General features: G+C 48.7%; 2 protein-coding genes across 2 annotated transcripts in view; one reads left to right on the top strand and one right to left on the bottom strand.

Annotated features, from left to right (window-relative positions):
• SLC45A2 (solute carrier family 45 member 2) overlaps positions 1-7916 on the top strand; it is a 45846-nt gene extending 37930 nt beyond the window's left edge. Inside the window, exons 6-7 of the mRNA XM_002714118.5 lie at positions 3728-3939; positions 7689-7916. Of these exons, the coding sequence (XP_002714164.1) occupies positions 3728-3939; positions 7689-7916 (440 nt within the window). The remainder of the gene's footprint in view (positions 1-3727; positions 3940-7688) is intronic.
• A 5192-nt stretch (positions 7917-13108) lies between these two features.
• On the bottom strand, positions 13109-18169 carry RXFP3 (relaxin family peptide receptor 3). The gene is made up of 2 exons (XM_089313134.1): positions 16475-18169; positions 13109-16207 (listed from the first exon to the last, which is right to left on the bottom strand). The coding sequence occupies exon 2, from the start codon at positions 16076-16078 to the stop codon at positions 14681-14683; it is 1398 nt and encodes a 465-aa protein (XP_089169260.1). The 5' UTR covers positions 16079-16207; positions 16475-18169; the 3' UTR covers positions 13109-14680.
• Between the last annotated feature and the right edge of the window lie 243 nt (positions 18170-18412).

Genomic DNA, 18412 nt, shown 5'->3' with positions numbered 1-18412 from the left:
GAAACTTGGCTCATTATTATAATGAGGTCTTTTCACCCCTCCATGTTGCTCTAGGGCTGTGAGGAGAGTGACTGATCCCAACTCAGAGTCCCAGGCCTTGTACAGGCCCAGGGAACAACAGGGATATGGCTCAGGTCAGGCAAAGGAGAGGACATGGGGGAGAATCCCTGTTATCATTCTCATAAGCACCGTGTCACTAACGTGCAAATGGTTGAGCCTACCTCTACCCTTCGCCTGCCCATAGCACAGTTGGAAACCTTCTTCGAGAGCTCTTTAAAAATTTAGCATAATTGGGAAAAAGGGGGCTAATGATAAAAGGTGTTCATGAATTCAATAATCACAAACCATAAAATTCACAGTTTAATAATATTTACTATTTAATAACCAAATAGTGGTAGTGAAAGCTTACATTCCTTTTCTTTTTTAAAAAGATATATTTATTTATTTACTTGAACAGCAGAGTGGCAGAGAGAGAGAGAGGAAGAGAACACTTCCATCTACAGGTTCACTTCCTAAATGCCCTCAACAGCCAGGGCTAAGCCAGGCGAATGCCAGGAGCCAGGAACTCCATCCGGGTCTCCCACCTGGGTGGTAGGAACGCAAGCCTTTGGGCCATCTTTTGCTACCTCCAAGGGCATTGTCAGGAAACTGAATTGGAAGCACGGGGTAACCAGGACTTGAACCACGCATGCTGACATGGGCATGGGATGCAGCTGTCCCAAATGGCGGCTTAACCAGCTGCTCCACGATGCCTGGCTTAGCTTAACGTTTCTTTAGCAAACCTTTTCTTTCTGTTAGAGTGAGTGAACTCAGAAAATTCCAGGAGGAAGATTTCAAATGCTTAGAAATGGAGAGTATGAGAACAAATGGTCTAACCAATTATCTGTCTTAATTCCTTCATGATTTCAAGAAGTGAGGGGACTATTTACTGCTACTCTCATTCTTGTAAGAACACATTTCCCCACATGTAACTGGTGCTAAAATTTATCATCTCCCTCCAACCCTAAAGAGAGGCACTGTGGGCCGGCGCCGCGGCTCACTAGGCTAATCGTCCGCCTAGCGGCGCCGGCACACCCGGTTCTATCTAGTCCCGGTCGGGGCGCCGGATTCTGTCCCGGTTGCCCCTCTTCCAGGCCAGCCCTCTGCTGTGGCCAGGGAGTGCAGTGGAGGATGGCCCAGGTGCTTGGGCCCTGCACCCCATGGGAGACCAGGAAAAGCACCTGGCTCCTGGCTCCTGCCATCGGATCAGCGCGGTGTGCCGGCCGCAGCGCGCCAGCCGCGGCGGCCATTGGAGGGTGAACCAATGGCAAAGGAAGACCTTTCTCTCTGTCTCTCTCTCTCACTGTCCACTCTGCCTGTCAAAAAAAAAAAAAAAAAAAAAAAAAAAAGAGAGGCACTGTGTAAGCATCTGACTGCCACGGGGTATCAGACCTATCAGCGGGCAAGGCAAGGTTGGCCCTGAAATTTACTGATTTCCCTTCATGAATAAAACATTCTTTACCAGACCGTCAGTCTTTGTACAGAGGTTATGTGTATTTCGAAATATCTCTTTTCCTTTCTTTGTTTTTTTTTCCCCACTGGCCTACACACTTGCATGAAAGCATATCCCCAGTGACTATTGGAGGTGTCTTTCAGGTACTGAGACACCTTGGATTGCCTTTTCTGCATAAATATCAGCATTATGCAAATAGAAACCAACCTAGCATTATACTGTTTTCATTCTCAACCTTAACAATGGCCCTGCAGGCATGGCTTGAATTTAATAGAGGATGCAAGATAGTCCACTTGTCATTTCCAGAGCTTTGTGTTCTTTCGGATAGAGACAGTGTATTGTTTCAGAATTGATTCAAGTATGATGCAAATTATGTTTTTTTGTCCAATGTTAAGTCCAATAATTATTTGGATAGATATGGAAAGTTTCCTGCTTCAATAGGTTTACTTCAAATATCTAGCATTTACCTCCTGGTTTGTGTGTTCCAGTAGAACAGAGTAGGGGAGAGATAAGAAATGTGCAGATTAAAAAAAACAGATTAAAAAAGGAAGATAAACACTCTGGAGATTTTCCCTACCATTGTGGAAAACATCATACCTTTTTTTTTTTTTTTTTTTTGACAATCCGAGTGGACAGTGAGAGAGAGAGAGAGAGACAGAGAGAAAGGTCTTCCTTTGCCGTTGGTTCACCCTCCAATGGCCTCCACAGCCGGCGCGCTGCGGCCGGCACACCACGCCGATCCAAAGGCAGGAGCCAGGTGCTTATCCTGGTCTCCCATGGGGTGCAGGGCCCAAGCACCTGGGTCATCCTGCACTGCACTCCCTGGCCACAGCAGAGAGCTGGCCTGGAAGAGGGACAACTGGGACAGAATCCGGTGCCCCGACCGGGACTAGAACCCGGGGTGCCGGTGCCGCAAGGTGGAGGATTAGCCTACTGAGCCGTGGCGCTGGCCAACATCATACATTTTTAAAGCAGAATTTTTAGTTTTTAAAACAGCCTTACCCTGTGCTTTGATGAGCATGCTGTGTTTACTTACTGGGAGGGGAGCTCAGGTAATCATGATCTGACCTCACCCAGGCCTCTATTTGTTGAAATGGCAATAACACACTAACTAGATGTCTTCTATGGGTTTGGCATTGGGCTGGGTGATTTCTCAGCCATTTCATCACATTCAGTCTTGACACCAACCCCAGAGGAGAGTTTTATTGTTCCCGTTTTTCAGATGATCCAGTGCTGAGAGGTTAAGGAACTTGCCCATGAAGAGTGGGTAGGTAGGCTCACTAGGCTAATCCTCCACCTGTGGCGCCGGCACACTGGGCTCTAGTCCCGGTCGGGGTGCTGGATTCTGTCCCAGTCACCCCTCTTCCTGTCCAGCTCTCTGCTGTGGCCCGGGAGTACAGTGGAGGATGGCCCAAGTCCTTGGGCCCTGCACCCACGTGGGAGACCAGGAGAAGTACCTGGCTCCTGGCTTCGGATCAGCACGGTGTGCTGGCTGCAGCGGCCATTGGGTGGTGAACCAATGGAAAAAGGAAGACCTTTCTCTCTGACTCTCTCTCTCACTGTCCACTCTGCCTGTCAAAAAAAAAAAAAAAAAAAAAAAAAAAAAAAAAAAAAAAAAAGAGAATAGGCACTTACCAGACTGTGGTGGCCACTTACCAGACCAAGACAGGGAAAAGCTCCTGCAGATATTCGTGTGACCTTTTACTTCGTTCTTGGGTGTGTAGATTTCATCCTGGTGAGGGCTAGGAAATTGTGAAGGCCTTGGCTCATTCTGCAAAACCTGGATGTTTTCATTTGTCCCATGAGCCATTGGGCCAAGGTTGGCCTGTACTGTTGTTTGGTCCAATTGTGCCAGACATCTCTAATTAGGATCACCCCTACTTTTCTCCCACGCCTTGCATCCCGAGAGTCCCACAGTCAAGGTGAGGCTTCTCATCCCCTCTTCTGCATCCTTTTGCCCTTCAGCTGCCTGCTGAACAGTGCCTGGCCCTCCTCTGTGGGAATGAAAACCAGTCTAGCAAAGCAACCTCAGGCTGCCCTGTATGTGAAGGATTTAAGATGGAATCCAAAGCCAGATGTTTTCAACCCACAGATAAGGAGGCTCTTTTGTTTCTGACTCAGTATCAAAGGGCGTCTCCTAAAAGAAAGTGAATCTTCAAAAGAAAAGATTGTCTGACATTACTGAGTGCTGTGAGGCGCCACCAGCTGTAATCTCTCCCTCTCTTCTCCCCACAGACTTTCAGAAGTCTTTGGTATCCTACATCGGATTAAAGGGTCTTTACTTCATGGGGTATTTTCTGTTTGGCCTGGGGACAGGATTTATTGGGCTCTTCCCGAACGTCTACTCCACCCTGGTCCTGTGTGCCTTGTTTGGCGTAATGTCCAGCACTCTATACACCGTGCCCTTTAACCTCATTGCCGAGTACCACCGTGAGGAGGAGGAGGAGGTGCGTCATCGTCGTTGAACCCTTGCCCTGGGTAACACTGGGAGTCACCTGCAGGCTGGGGTGGGGGATTTTGTAGGAAAGTTCCAAGTGGAGCTGGAAAATAATGGTTCTTGAAAGAGCAGAACAAAGATGCTCACCCACTCATCAGCATGGTGTGAGGCAGGCATAACCAGCAGTCTAGCTGCTTCCTCCCTCTGGCACCCCGTGTTCCTGATGAGCTGTGTGGCAAGGAGCCTTACTCCTGTTTGTCTGATTAGGAATAGGGGCTCAGTAATGCCAAGAATCCAGCTCACAAACACACAGAGACAAAGAAAGGAGAATCTGGCTCTTCTCCATCCTCCCCACACATACCCCCAGTGCACCTGCAACATTTTTGGATGGCCACAATGAGGGTCTCTCCATTTCCACCCAGAAGAGGTGCAGAGGTGCTTCAGGAAGCTTTGGGTCATAGACAACATTGTTTTGGGGAGTCCAGGCTTTAGTAAGTGTGCAGGGAATGAAGATGTAGCCATCAGTGGTCATCCCTACCAGGCTATCCTGAGTGGGACTATCCCATCTACACTTAGAAACTCAGATTAGAGAGCAGGATGCCATCCAGTCCTTAAAAGAACACGGGATTGGGTATTTCTCCTCTAAAATTAACACTTTTTATCAAACATGCAACTTTTTCTGCTCCTTTGCTGGGGCAGCAAAAAAAAAAAAAAAAGAAAAGAAAAAAGAAAAAAACTAGATAACTTTGACTTTAATCCATCTCAGCTTGAAACTGCAAAAACACTGAACTCATGTCCATGTGACAGTAAATCCAGCCTGCTTTTCCATCATTTGATCTGGTAAACACAGCAGGGCAGAGCTATAATGGGAGTTAGATCCTTTCAAACGGGAGTTGTAGATGTCCTCACACCCAGGCAAACATTGTAGGCGATGTTTCAGTGCCTGACAAGGATTTTGCTGTTAAAGAGAGGGTCACTGTAAAGAACTTTCCCTCCCAGGAGATAGTCACATGGCAGGAAGGCAAAAATACATGAATTTTAGACTCCAAGAAACCAGGATTCAAATTCTTCCTCCCTCACTCCAAAGCTGTGTGGCACTGGAGAGGTTACTAATTAATTACTTAGAAAGAGTTCATTTTAATTTTTTAAAGTATTAAAAATAATTTTATTAGAAAGGTAGAGAGAGGGAGACACACACACACACACACACACACACACACACATCTCCTGTCCACTGGTTCACTCCCCAAATACCCATAGCAGCTGGAACTGGGCAAGACCAAAGCCAAAAGCCCAGAGCCTAGAATTCAATCTGAGCCTCCTATGTGGGTTGCAGAGACACAAGTATTTAGGCCACGACCTGATTCCTCTCAGGACCTGCATTAGCAGGAAGGTGAATTAGAAACAGAGCCAGAATCTGCACCAGGGACTATGATATGGGATGCAAGTGTCCCAAGAAATGTTTGGCTACTGCATCAAATACCTGCCCCAAGAATTTATTTTTAAATGAAATAATATAACCATGGTTCAACAATCACAATGATATATAAAAGTACACACTGTGAAGTAACTGCTTCTAGGACTTTCCTACTTGTTCCCAGTCCTACTATGTTGCAGTCTTATTTCCTGTTTAGCTTTCAAGTCTTTAAGTGAAAATAAAGCAAATATGAATCAATTCTTCAGTTTTCTTTATCTCACTTAAAGAATAACATACATTTCCAGCACAGCACTCTTTTTCTGAGTAGTATAGGAAATCATTCTTCAAATCATTCTTATTGCAAAATAGGAATAATAAAATGTACCATATAGGGTTGTTGAAAATTAAACAAGGCTGCTGCCACGGCTCAATAGGCTAATCCTCCACCTGCAGCGCCGGCACCCCGGTTCTAGTCCCGGTCGGGGCACCGGATTCTGTCCCGGTCGCTCCTTTTCCAGTCCAGCTCTCTGCTGTGGCCCGGAAGTGCAGTGGAGGATGGCCCAAGTGCTTGGGCCCTGCACCCCATGGGAGACCAGGAGAAGCACCTGGCTCCTGGCTTCAGATCAGCTTGGTGTGCTGGCTGCAGCGTGCTGGTGCAGCGGCCATTGGAGGGTGAACCAATGGAAAAAGGAAGACCTTTCTCTCTGTCTCTCCCTCTTTCTCACTGTCCACTCTGCCTGTCAAAAAAAAAAAAAAAACTTTATTTTTTATTTTTTTAACTTGTATTTATTTTATTTAATGAATATAATTTCAAAAGTACAGCTTATGGATTACAATGGCTCCCCCCCCCCAATAACTTCCCTCCCACCCCCACTCTCTCTTTCCTTCCATTCACATCAAGATTCATTTTCAATTCTCTTTATATACAGAAGATCAATTTAGTATATATTAAGTAAAGATTTCATCAGTTTGCACCCACACAGAAACACAAAGTGAAAAATACTGTTTGAGTACTAGTTATAGCATTAAATCACAATGTACAGCACATTAAGGACAGAGATCCTACATGAGGAGTAAGTGCACAGTGACTCCTGTTGTTGACTTAACAAATTGACACTCTTGTTTATGGTGTCAGTAATTACCCTAGGCTCTTGTCATGAGTTGCCAAGGCTATGGAAGCCTTTTGAGTTCACCGACTCTGATTTTATTTAGACAAGGTCATAGTCAAAGTGGAAGTTCTCTCCTCCCTTCAGAGAAAGGTACCTCCTTTTTTGATGACCTGTTCTTCCCACTGGGATCTCACTCACAGAGATCTTTCATTTAGGTCATTTTTTTTTTTGCCATAGTGTTTTGGCTTTCCATGCCTGAAATACTCTCATGGGGTGATCCCTGTTAAATATAAGAGTGGGAATAAGAGAGGGATGAGATATACAATTTGGGACATGCTTAATTGGACTTGCCCCAAATGGTAGAGTTAGATACATACCAGGGGATTCCAATTCAATCCCATCAAGGTGGCCTGTACCAATGCCATCTCACTTGTCCAAGTGATCAATTTCTGTTCACAGTTGATCATAATGATAGGACTAAGAGTCAAAGGGATCACATAAATAAGACTAGTGTCTGCAAATACTGATAGAATAAAAAAAAGGAAGAGAACGATCCAACATGGGAAGTGGGATACACAGCAGACTCATAGAATGGCGGATGTCCTAAACAGCACTCTGGCCTCAGAATCATCCCTTAAGGCATTCAAGGTTTTTTTTTTTTTATCAGTGATTTGACATCCTTCTGAAAATTTTTAAATTTTTAAAACTAAGAAACCGAAGAATTGGTATTTATTGAGCTTCTGCTACATTGTATTTACTCTCTTCTTAGGAAGAGGCAATTTTGCATATTTTAATCATTTAGCTTCGTTTTATGTTAATGAAGGCATCTGAGGCTTTGTTGTGGGTAAGGAAGGCTGCACGGAGCAGGAAGGGGAAGGGCTTCCCGGGCCCTAAGTCAGGGTTGGTGACCAGTGCCTTGCTGGGCAAATGCAGCCTGTCACCTGTTTTTGTGCAGTCCACGAGACAGGGATTTCCTTTACATTTTTAAGTTATTGAAAAAACATATCAAAAGAAGGATAATATTTAGTGCCAAGTGAAAATGCCATGTGATCAAATGCCAGTGTCCATAAAATGGTTGGAACTCAATTTGTTGACCGGTAAGATCATTTTGCACCATGGCAGCAGTGTTGAGTAGTCATAGGATCCAGAGCGATCTTCAGAGAAAGTTTGTCCGCCTGTACCCTCCGCGACAGTTCCTCACGATCAAATGCTGTTCCTGTGCTTCTCTTGCAGAGGCACAAGCTGGCCCCAGGAGGGGCCCTGGACAGCAGCGGGCGAGGGAAGGGCGTGGACTGTGCTGCACTCACCTGCATGGTGCAGCTGGCTCAGATCCTGGTCGGCGGTGGCCTGGGCTTCCTGGTCAACACAGCCGGGAGCGTCATTGTCGTGGTGATCACAGCCTCTGCAGTGGCATTGATCGGCTGCTGCTTCGTGGCTCTCTTTGTTAGATACGTGAATTAGGTCAATAAAGAGACATTGATCCTACCCTTTGACAGGTGACACGCATGGCATAAAACCAGTCTTTTTGGAAATTTTGCATCCTGGGGGTCTGCCCTTTGGATTCCCGTGCTGTGATTTCAGTTGTGGTCAGCAGCCTCCTACACTGTCCAGTCCTCTGCACAGCAGTCCTCCTATTTGGGCACCATCACGTGGGCTATGTCTCCGTGCACTGGGGGCAATGAGTGTGTGTGGGTGGTAGCAGCAATGAGCACCCTCCCTACTGCCTCTCAGCATGTAAGTTGGAGAGACAGAGTGAACCTCTAGGCCTTGATGAAACTTGAGAAGCAGACTAATTGCATATGATGTCATTTGCACATGACACTTGGATTTGTTTTATGGCATATTTTTTTCTATCTTAACCAGGAGCCGTTTGTAGTTGGGGAGTCATATTTCATCAAATATGCCAAATATTATGCTGATGATTTGTGGTATTACTTTATTCATATTTAATTTGCTCATAATTAATTCCTATTAATTTATGATGCTTCTGGCAAATCTGCCCAAATGTCTCATGCTGGAGGATTTGCTACCTTCAAGCAGCTTATTTCATTGACACAGGGAAAAAATAAGTCCTTTCTAGTCCACGCTCTTTTTTCCCTCCTCTGGAGTTGATATTAAGTCTTTCAAAAAACAGCCTCCGGTTTCTGCTGTGATCTTCTGTTCTACAGGCTAAGCAGTTTTTCGCCAACCATTCCTCTTCAGCTGCTCCTAATAGGGTGAGGTTTTTAGCAGTCTCCAGAGACGAGCAAGGCTTAATAGAATGATCACAAACTTTGGCATCAGGCTGGTTTAGAATCCTGGCTTTGTTATCCAGCAGCAAACGGACTTCCTTCAGCCACATCTGCCCATCTGCACATTTAGAATGGTTGTTCCTACCTCAGTCATGAGTAATGACACAAAACTCCGAGAGTGCTTCCCACTGCACTAAGTATTTCACCTGTGTTCATCAGCAGTCCTGGGAGCTGGTGCTGTCACTCACTGGTCTCATTATGAGGATGAGGAAACTGAGGCAGAGAGTTCTAGAACTCACCTGAAATCAGCCAGGTCACTAGTGGCAGAGCTGCGCTTTGCACCCTGGTACTTTGGTTCTGTTGCTTCCTGTGCCCACAGCACCTAGGCTGGGCTGGCCCTGGTTGGTGCTCAACAAATGACAGCGAGTGCACCAGACTACTGCTAGTGGTTCATCCTCCTGTTCCCCCACCCCAGGTCTTCTCTGGTCTTAAGCGTTTGCCTGTACCACACCCAGTGAGCCTGACTAGTGCAGAATGGAGATTTGTCCTTCTGTATTCAGGAGTTAATGCTGTGCTGCTATCTGACCTCATCTCGGAGTCTGGGCGTGCACTCATGGATTGCCTCCATTGGATTTCTAACCATCCCAGGTCTTTGTTGCCAGGAAGGAAAAAATGAAATGAACTGTCTTTGAGATACTGTAGTCGTTTGTCCCATACATAGTAGAATTTATGGGCTCAGAGCATGGCCAGGCCCCTGCAGCATCAGCTCATAGAGGCAGTGATCCTGGGAAGAGGAAGCATGTCCTGCTTGTCCTCTGGAAAGCTTTGGGTCCTCTTACACACAACTGTTGGGTGGATGAGGGGCTCAGGAGCACTCCTAGCATTTGTGGAGTCCAGCCCGCAAGTATGGATGCAGACCCAGGTCCACAGCCCGTTCGTCTTCCCTTCTCCTTGCATTCTTATTTCTGTCCAGCACCTTGTGAGTCCTTGTGTGCACTTTGCCTTCAGCACATCCATGGTCTCCCACAACCCTTCACCCCCTGCCACTCCTGCAAACAGCCCTCCTTACCCCCTCTCATACTAGGGTCTCATAGCCTCAGTCGTGTGCTTTGCCCTCTGGGGGGTGGATTCCAGAAAGGATTTGTGAGGGATTTGTCAACGGACTCAGGGGTGTTTGGATGAATTATTCTGAGGTCTGAGGTACTGGCACATGATCTAGAAGGTGGGGGGCACAGGCTGCACTCAGCCCGGTGGGTTCCCTGTGCAGAAAAGAGCGCAGCTGGAGGGAGACAGGTAGAGCTGAGTCCTCTAATGATAAAACCCAGAGCAGGGGCCCAAGGCCAAGAGCAGCTTTGCAGATTACTATCCCAAAAACACAGCCTGCAAGCAGATCCGTTGTCATTCAGTGTTTCAGCTTCCTCCTTCCAGTGGTCTCCAAACGCAGCTAGATTCCTGTCATCTCAATTTGTTCTCTTCCTCCTCCTCCTGCCTGGGCTTGTACTTTGCTGCTGCAATTCTCTCAACTGCTTTCTCCTTGATTAAAAAGCCTGCTCTTTGCTGCTACCTGGTTATCACAATGGGAACTGCGGCAGGGTTAGTGTTGTAGGCTGGGACATCTGGAACATCCTTGTGGAGCAGGCCACATGTGTGTATGTGCAGAAAGGGCAAGAGGGCTGATGGAGGGCTGGGGGCTCCTTCCTGTTCACTGCTTACCTGTGTTACCAGCAGGACACACATCTTCCTTACCTGACACCAAGCACTCCAGGCTCCTGTAGTTTATCCCATTCTTTCCAGATCTCTGGTGCTGTCCTCACCAGGCTGGGCTGTCTTCTCAGACCCGAGTGCATTGTTGTTTCATTTATCAACCCTCAAGCATTATTCTCTCCAAACCAGCACTTCTCGTGCTCTGCCACCCTACTCCTATTAGTGCCTCACTTGCAGATAAAACTCTCCCGTTCTTTATAGGATGCATGTGGACAACTACCCTATCTTTGCCATTCTTCTTTCCACCCTCTTCTCCACATCTTTCAGCCTCATCATCCATCCTGAGAAAATGAGGTCATGACTGACTTAGAGGAATAATCAGGAAAAACCCCTGCTTCCATGGGGTTTTGCTTGGGGTATTGAGGGTCACATACTCAGAGGACCCCGTGTCAGTACTCTGAGCATTATAAAAGAAGTGGAACCAAACCACCTTTCTTGCTTCACCTATCTGCACTGCCTTTGTAAAGTTTAGAAATGAAACATCCTGGGACCAGCACTGTGGTATAGCGGGTAAAGACACTGCCTGCCCTGCCGACATCCCATATGGGCTCCAGTCTGAGTCCCGGCTGCTCCACTTCCGATTCAGCTCTCTGCTATAGCCTGGGAAAGCAGTAGAAGATGGCCCAAGTCCTTGGGCTCCTGTACCCACGTGGGAAACCTGGAAGAAGCTCCTGTTCCTGGCTTCGGATCGGCTCAGCTCCAGGGGTTGCGCCCATCTGGGGAGTGAACTAGTGGATGGAAGACCATTCTCTCTGCCTCTCCTTTCTGTGTAACTCTGACTTTGAAATAAATAAGTACATCTTTAAAAAAAATAAATGAGACATCCTGCAGGGTTCATACTGATTTACTGTTTCTCTAAAGACTGTTCTGGTATTGGAAGATTTAGAAATGACTGGATGGGGGAGCTGGGAAATTGATCCATCCTATATGGTCCCTCAAGAAGTTAACTCTGATCAATGACAGGGCATCATCTTTGTTACAAATGAAACTTCTTTTTTATTTATTTATTTATTTTTATTTTTTGACAGGCAGAGTGGACAGTGAGAGAGAGAGAGACAGAGAGAAAGGTCTTCCTTTGCCGTTGGTTCACCCTCCAATGGCCGCCGCGGCCGGCGCTGCGGCCGGTGCACCTCGCTGATCCGATGGCAGGAGCCAGGAGCCAGGTGCTTTTCCTGGTCTCCCATGGGGTGCAGGGCCCAAGCACCTGGGCCATCCTCCACTGCACTCCCTGGCCACAGCAGAGAGCTGGCCTGGAAGAGGGGCAACCGAGACAGAATCCGGCGCCCCAACCGGGACTAGAACCCGGTGTGCCGGCGCCGCTAGGCGGAGGATTAGCCTAGTGAGCCACGGCGCCGGCTCGAAACTTCTTTTAGATGGGACATCAGATAGGATACTGAGCTGAGGAAGGGAGCTATAGCAGTTATGATCCCCTCCACACACCCACTAAAACATGATGTGCAAATACTTTACTCATTGTACTCAGTTCCACTGAAGTTTGACCAACTGGGTAGAATCCAATTTTAAAAAGCCTTTAAGCACTGTTGGGACCTCAAATGCTTCTTCTCAGTACACTAACAACCTGTTCTCTCTGGCAAAAAAGTTCTGTTTCCAGACAGATAAAACAAATGTAAGGACACATATAACTTCAATGGAAATCCTGGGAAGGAGTAGGGGAAGCCAGTGCTTTGCTTCCTGCCTCCTCAATCAAGCATACATTCCAGCCTCCAGGCCTTCGGTCACACTATGCCCTCAGCTTCAAATGTCTTCATGACTCCCTCACCACCCTGCATCGGGCCCACACTGTGCCCTGTATGTCAAATACCCCTTTGACCAGGAAGTCTCTGAATCCCTCCTGGGGAATCATCTTCCTTTCCCCTGTCTTCCCTCTGAGTTTTCTTTTAGCCTTGCTGTGGTGCTCCCTGTCTGATCTTGCTTGTGTCCATGGCTGGCTGCCCTTCTAAACATGAAGTCAGGAATGTATCTGGACCATGGACCTTACCTCAGCACCCAACACAAGGTTTGGCAAGAGGTACACGTGAAAACTATTGGCTGATGTCAGTTGAGTTGACTATTTCCTTTCCAACCCCTTTGTCCTTGTGGAGGACAGAAATCACGGTCATGGATCCCCCTGTTATGGTCTCAGAAGCCTTCAGCTTTGGATTTGGACAGGCAATGCTTTCCACAGAGCTGTTTCATATGAAGACCTCACTTCTAGCCTCTTCTGTCTTTCCAGTGCCCATATAGCATAACACACACACTCCAAAACACTTTTCTGAGTTCTAAGCTACTTACACATGAACTTATTGTCCCAACTGAAGTGATAAGTTGTTTTAACAGGAGTTTCTTACTAAAAGTTTAGTATGGGTGTTATGCAGGGGTATGCTACTGTTGGTTCTTACTAGTGTTCACTCATTTATTTTGTATTTTGGGGGACACCTCCACTTTTGTTATCCCAATTGTTATTCAGTATCAACAAATTTTCTCCCCAAGGAAAGACTAATTTGACTACTTCAGAAACATGAGTCTGGTTTCTAAAAGAACTAACTTCTCAAGACTGCTCAGGACTGAAATTGGGCAGTTTTGTTTTTGTGGCAAGGGATGAGTGGTTAGCAATTTCACTGTGTTGTGTGACAAAGCAGGACAAGCAAGGGAGGCTGGAGTTTTACATCTCACATTTTGAGCTTACATCTGAAACACTGCAGAAAAATTTCCAACAAAATCACTCAGCAATTCTACAGCTCAGAGACATGTATTTTCTAATAACGATTTATTGTATTAAAATAACCACAATACTGCCTACATTGCTGGTTTCTTGACCCCAAACCAAATCATCAAGGAGAACAGTAGTGCTGCTATCAAAGCAAGCATATGAATGGGGACGCTGAGGTGTGATCCCAGTTCTCAGAGCAGCTCAAGACAGGACTTTGTGAGGGTCTCCAATATTCAACGGCTGTGACTAGAAGAGAGCTGTCATGAGAAATCTGTCATTCTTCGGAGACAGCCACAGAGACTGGAAGTTGGGGGGTGGGCGGGATTCATCACACATGCTCAATGTGCAAAGCACAAATGGAATGGGTTAAGGTAATGTCCTATGGGAATTCTATTTCTGCTTTCTCTTGTGAACAGTATGAGCAGTAAATAACCCACACCTGATATTCCGGGGCGTGCCCTCAAACCAGCACCTCCCCTCCCCTCCTCCCTTTAGGACAGGTTTTGCTTCTCTTCCCTTCTGTTTCTCACCCTGCCCCTTCTCTTGAAAGATCAGACTTCAGCTCCGAGGATTTGCTTGGCAAGAGCCCCCTGCACATTGGAACAGCATTGCTAGCTCAGCCTCCTAAGAACGGCCCTGAGCCACGCCTCTTGTCTGGGCCACAGCCTCAAAGGGGAATCCGGATTTTCACGGAGGGAAGAGGAAGGGCCTCAGGAGCGCCCCCACCCTCCAGTAGAGCTCTGGTAGGCGTTCTGGGCCCGGCTCACCTGCGGCTCCCAGAACGGAGCTCAGTCTCCAGGTACCCAGAGAGCCCTCAAAAGTGAAGCGCCAGGGCTTTCAGCCCGCGCCTGGAGCTCCACTTCCTGTTGTTACCAAATGAACAGGTGAGCCCACGTTTTCCTTCTTGGGACAGTACCCCGACGTGGTTCTCTCCTCAGTCCCTGTAGTCAGCTCCCTCTCGCGCGGCCACACTACTCTTAAGTGAATCGCTCCCCCTTGCTGGCGGCAGGTGTTATGCTCCTGGTGACTTCTGAGCTCAGAGGCCGATGAGGTAGGACGCAGAAAGTGCCCAGCCTCCCAAAGCAGGGTGATCAATGCTACAATGACTCGGAGGGAGGTGCTTCTCCTCCCACACTCCCCCTGGGAATGGACCAACACGCCCCCTCTTCTAACAAGGGGGAAAGTTTCTTGCCTCTAAAACTCCAGGCTCTCTAGACACTTTGAGTTGGACCTTTGCACAGCCACAGCCTCCAGGGCCAAAGCGTAGAGGGAGGGATCTGAGAGAGCCGCACCTCTCGCTGGAGGCAGCCGGCAGCCATTATCAAAGACTTTGAAAGTCGCTGGAAAAAATGCGCTCCATTGTGCACCTTGTGGCTGAGCCTCACTCTCAAACCCTTGCTTCTCTGCATTCCCGGTGCCGCTTCTTTTGTGGGCGCCGCCACACTGGAGCACCATCCCCTTCCCACCTACTTCAAGGCCATTTTGCCCAACAGACCTCACACCCTGGGCCTCCGCCGGCGTTAGTAGGCGGAGCTGCTGGGCAGCAGGTCGTAGTGCCCCCCGCTGTAGACCACGACGCCAGGCGGGTAGTAGAGCAGGTCGGGCTCGGCGGCTGCGTGGATTGGCGCCAGGGCCTGCAGCCCGTGGTCTTCGGGTTCTGGCTTAGTGGTGGCGGTGAAGGGGCGCATGCTGGTGAGCGAAGGCGACGCGATGCGCCACAGCAGGCTCTTGAGCGCCTTGCGGAACTCACGGCGCACGAGACAGTAGAGGATGGGGTTGAGGCAGCTGTTGGAGTGTGCCAGGCACACGCTCACTGGGAATGCGTACACCTGGCACAGGAAGTACTCTTGGCTGAAGGGCACCGCATTGAACTTGATGAGGATGCTCCAGGTGGTGAGCGCCTGGTTGGGCAGCCAGCAGAGGAAGAAGGAGAGAACGACGATGGTCACTGACTTGGTGACCTTGGCCCGTCTCCGGGCGCTGGCTCCCGTCAGGCCGCCCCTGGCCGCTGTCCCTCCTTCGGTCCCCACCACACGACGATCGGAGATGAAGCGCACCAGCAGCAGGTAGCACAGGCTGATGACGCCCAGAGGCAGCAGGAAGCCCAGCAGCACCTTTTGCGAGTGGTACAGGCCCAGCCAGAACTGCCGGTCGCCGCCCAGCAACTTGTCCGGGAAGCGTACCAGGCACAGCTCGTCGCCCATCACCTTGATCGTGGTGGAGAAGATGGCATTGGGCAGCGAGGCCAGCACGGCTGAAGCCCAGATGAACACGCACAGGGCTTTGGCCGAGAAGCAGCAGCTGTCTCCCAGGCTTTGGCCGCAGCAGTCGCACCGGCTGTGCCCTTGGGTCCGGTGGCTCTTTAGAGCCGAGGCCACCGAGTAGTAGCGCACCACGCTCATGGCGGTGAGGAAGAAGACGCTGGCGTACATGTTCATGGACGTCACGACAGACACGATCTTACACATGGCGTTGCCAAAGGGCCATCTGAAGTCGAGCGCATTCTCCATGGCCCAGAAGGGCAAGGTGAGCACGAACTGGAAGTCTGTCAGCGCCAGGTTGGTGACGAAGAGGTTGATGGAGGACTTGCGCCAGCCCTGCTTGCTCTTCATCAGGTACAGCACCAGCAGGTTGCCCGCCAGCCCCAGCGCGCAAACCACCCAGTACACTGCGCTGATAAGGATCCGCACCCGCGCTTCCGTGTCCGCACTCTCCGCCGCGACACTGCCGGGGGGCGCGCCGTCCGGCAGCTCCAGCCCCAGCTCCCACCACAAGTCCTGTAGCTGCAGCGACCCGTTGACACTTGAGTTGGCAGCTTCCAGGAGGTCCGGTACCAGACCCAAGAGTCCTGCGAGCTCGTCCCCGCCGGCCGCCGCCTTCTTCATGGTGTTCATCGCGGCTGTCGCAGCCACCTGCATGCGCAGGTGCCTCTAGGGCATGTTCCGGGGGGCGAGACTGTAGGGAGCACGATTGGCAGCGGGTTTAGTCCCCAGGCAAGCGCGCGGCCAGTGCGCGGGAGCTTTCAAAGTAGCCGCTGAAGACAGCGCCTGGGAAGCGAGTGCAGATGGGGGTCAGAGCGCAGGTTCTGGAGTTGAACTCAGCGGCTGCTCCGGAGAGGGGCAAGAGACCAGAGAAATGCAGCTCCCCAGGCGAGCCAGCGGTCGGCGTCCCAGGCTGCCTGGGCCGGGGGCGCAGTCACCGGGTCCCCATGCATGCACGCCGCTGACTGCCTCCCTCCGTTCCCCGCTGTCACTTAGGGCGCTGGCGCCTAACCCACCCAGCCGCCCAGGGCCCGCGCCTGCCGTTTCCAATACCTTTGTCGGTTTTTCTCTACTGTTGCTGCTGAGAGAAAATGAGGTTGGGATGTTCTGGCTCCCCGGCTCTGACTGCCTGGAGGTCCGCGGGTGTCTGGATCTCTCCGCTATTGCCAACTCCGAGAGAGTTGCCGGCGGCGCTCGCCGGAGTTGTATCAGTGCTCGCAGACCCGCGGCGGCGGACCCCAAGGAGCATGCGTGGCTCCCGCGCGGAGCCAGGGGCGCTTTCCGAGGTGCTGAACGCAGCCGCGCCCGCGGGACAGGCAGAGCGCCCGCAACGCCTCTCTGCTTTCCCAAGATGCAGAAAGAAATGATCAGAACCCTTTATTGTCCTGTATTGCTGGAGAAAGCCTATTATAATCTGAGTTCCCTTTTCCTTCCTTATTCCCAAACATTGCGGCTCGAGCTATTTGGTTTTTTTTCTGAACTTCTCATTTCCATTTTATTATTGGAACGATCCTACCCGCTTCCGTTTTTACAGCAGTGATAGTGGCCTCCCGCACACTAAGACGATGGGTCCTAACGGAATACACAGAGGCGAGCTCCTCTTCTTCTACATCTTCCTCTCTGAGATAGGGTTTTCAAAGGGTCTCCACATAGCACAACTCTGGTTACTGTTGCCTGTACTTTACTGTGTTCTGAGAAGTGAAACTAAACATAGCAGAGAACAGGTGAGCCTGCTCCACCTGTACAGTCCTCATCCAGAACTCCCCAACAAATTGTTAGATTCACCCACACTGTCTTCATCTAGAGGTAGATGGAACAGAGGAGACCTTGGGGGGTGGCTATGGATGCAGTCTTCTAATTAACACTATTATTATAACCATCTATCTCTGTCAGGTGTTTTTCAGACCACTGGGAGTAAATTCTAGGGAATCTCTTAAATGCCTTTTGGCAAAGGAAACAGTGGAAACTGACTGGCTTCTGAATTTTGTGTTGTTGAAATTCCAGGTCAATTTCTCTGGTTAAATATGCTTTTAAAGAATGGATTTAAGAAATTTAAAAATTAAAAATTAAAAATGTTCCTCATTGAGACTAAACAGAAACAGAAGTATTGTAAGCATACAGTGATTGTCCTCACTCCTGGGGTAATGTGGAACTTGAGGCTTTGCTTGTGGAGATAAAATGAATGTGACTTCTAAGAAAAGAATATATAAAAAACACTTAGTAGTGAAGAAACATGGTGTGTCCCCCACCCCATAAAAAAAGGGAAACAGAAAAAAACCTTGATTCCCAGGCCAGAACACAGGTGGTTAGGAAAACTTCTCTGTGTGGATGCTAGATTGCTTTATCTTTTCACTAGAGGGCGCCAGGGCTTTAGAAAAAACAGAACCCAAGCCAAGCCCTCTCCTTTCCTCCTTGTATGCTCTGATTCTTCCTCAAAACACTTTATTCCCTGTTAGCAGCCCGACCTTCACACTCACTGTTCGTTTTACTTTTTGCTAGTTCTTTCTCTGAAACAGTTTTATCTTTCATAATAGTGCAAGGTGTTATCAAAAAACAAGAAAGCCTATCCCAATGGCTAGACTAGAGTTTGATGCCTGACTCCAAGTGGTGATTCCAGTTTGCTGCAAATACAGACCCTGGAAGGCAGCAATGATGTCTCAAGTAGTTGAGTCCCTGCCACCCATATCAGAAACCTGGGTTGCATTGCCGACTGGCCTGTTGTAGCTATCTTGGCAGTGAACTAGAAGATGGAAACTGTTTCTTTTTTTCTCTCTTTCAAATAAATAAAATAAAATCAAGGAAGCCCGGGAAAAATTTGAAATCCCTCTGTTGTTAAGTTATTCATATGTTCACAATAATGGCCCTAATAAACCAAGTATACAGCTTTTTGTCTTAGTGCTTCTAGCCCTACCTAGGACCATATGAAAAAACTTCAAATTGTGGAAAAATAGAACTGCAAGGTAAGTTTAATTTGGTGCAAAAATTTTCAAA

This window comes from Oryctolagus cuniculus, chromosome 14 (assembly GCF_051225735.1).
Source record: "Oryctolagus cuniculus isolate XC-2025 breed Fujian yellow rabbit chromosome 14, ASM5122573v1, whole genome shotgun sequence".
NCBI lineage: Eukaryota > Metazoa > Chordata > Mammalia > Lagomorpha > Leporidae > Oryctolagus > Oryctolagus cuniculus.
The sequence above is the reverse complement of the archived record's forward strand: the minus strand, read 5'-3'. Positions and strand labels throughout refer to the sequence as shown.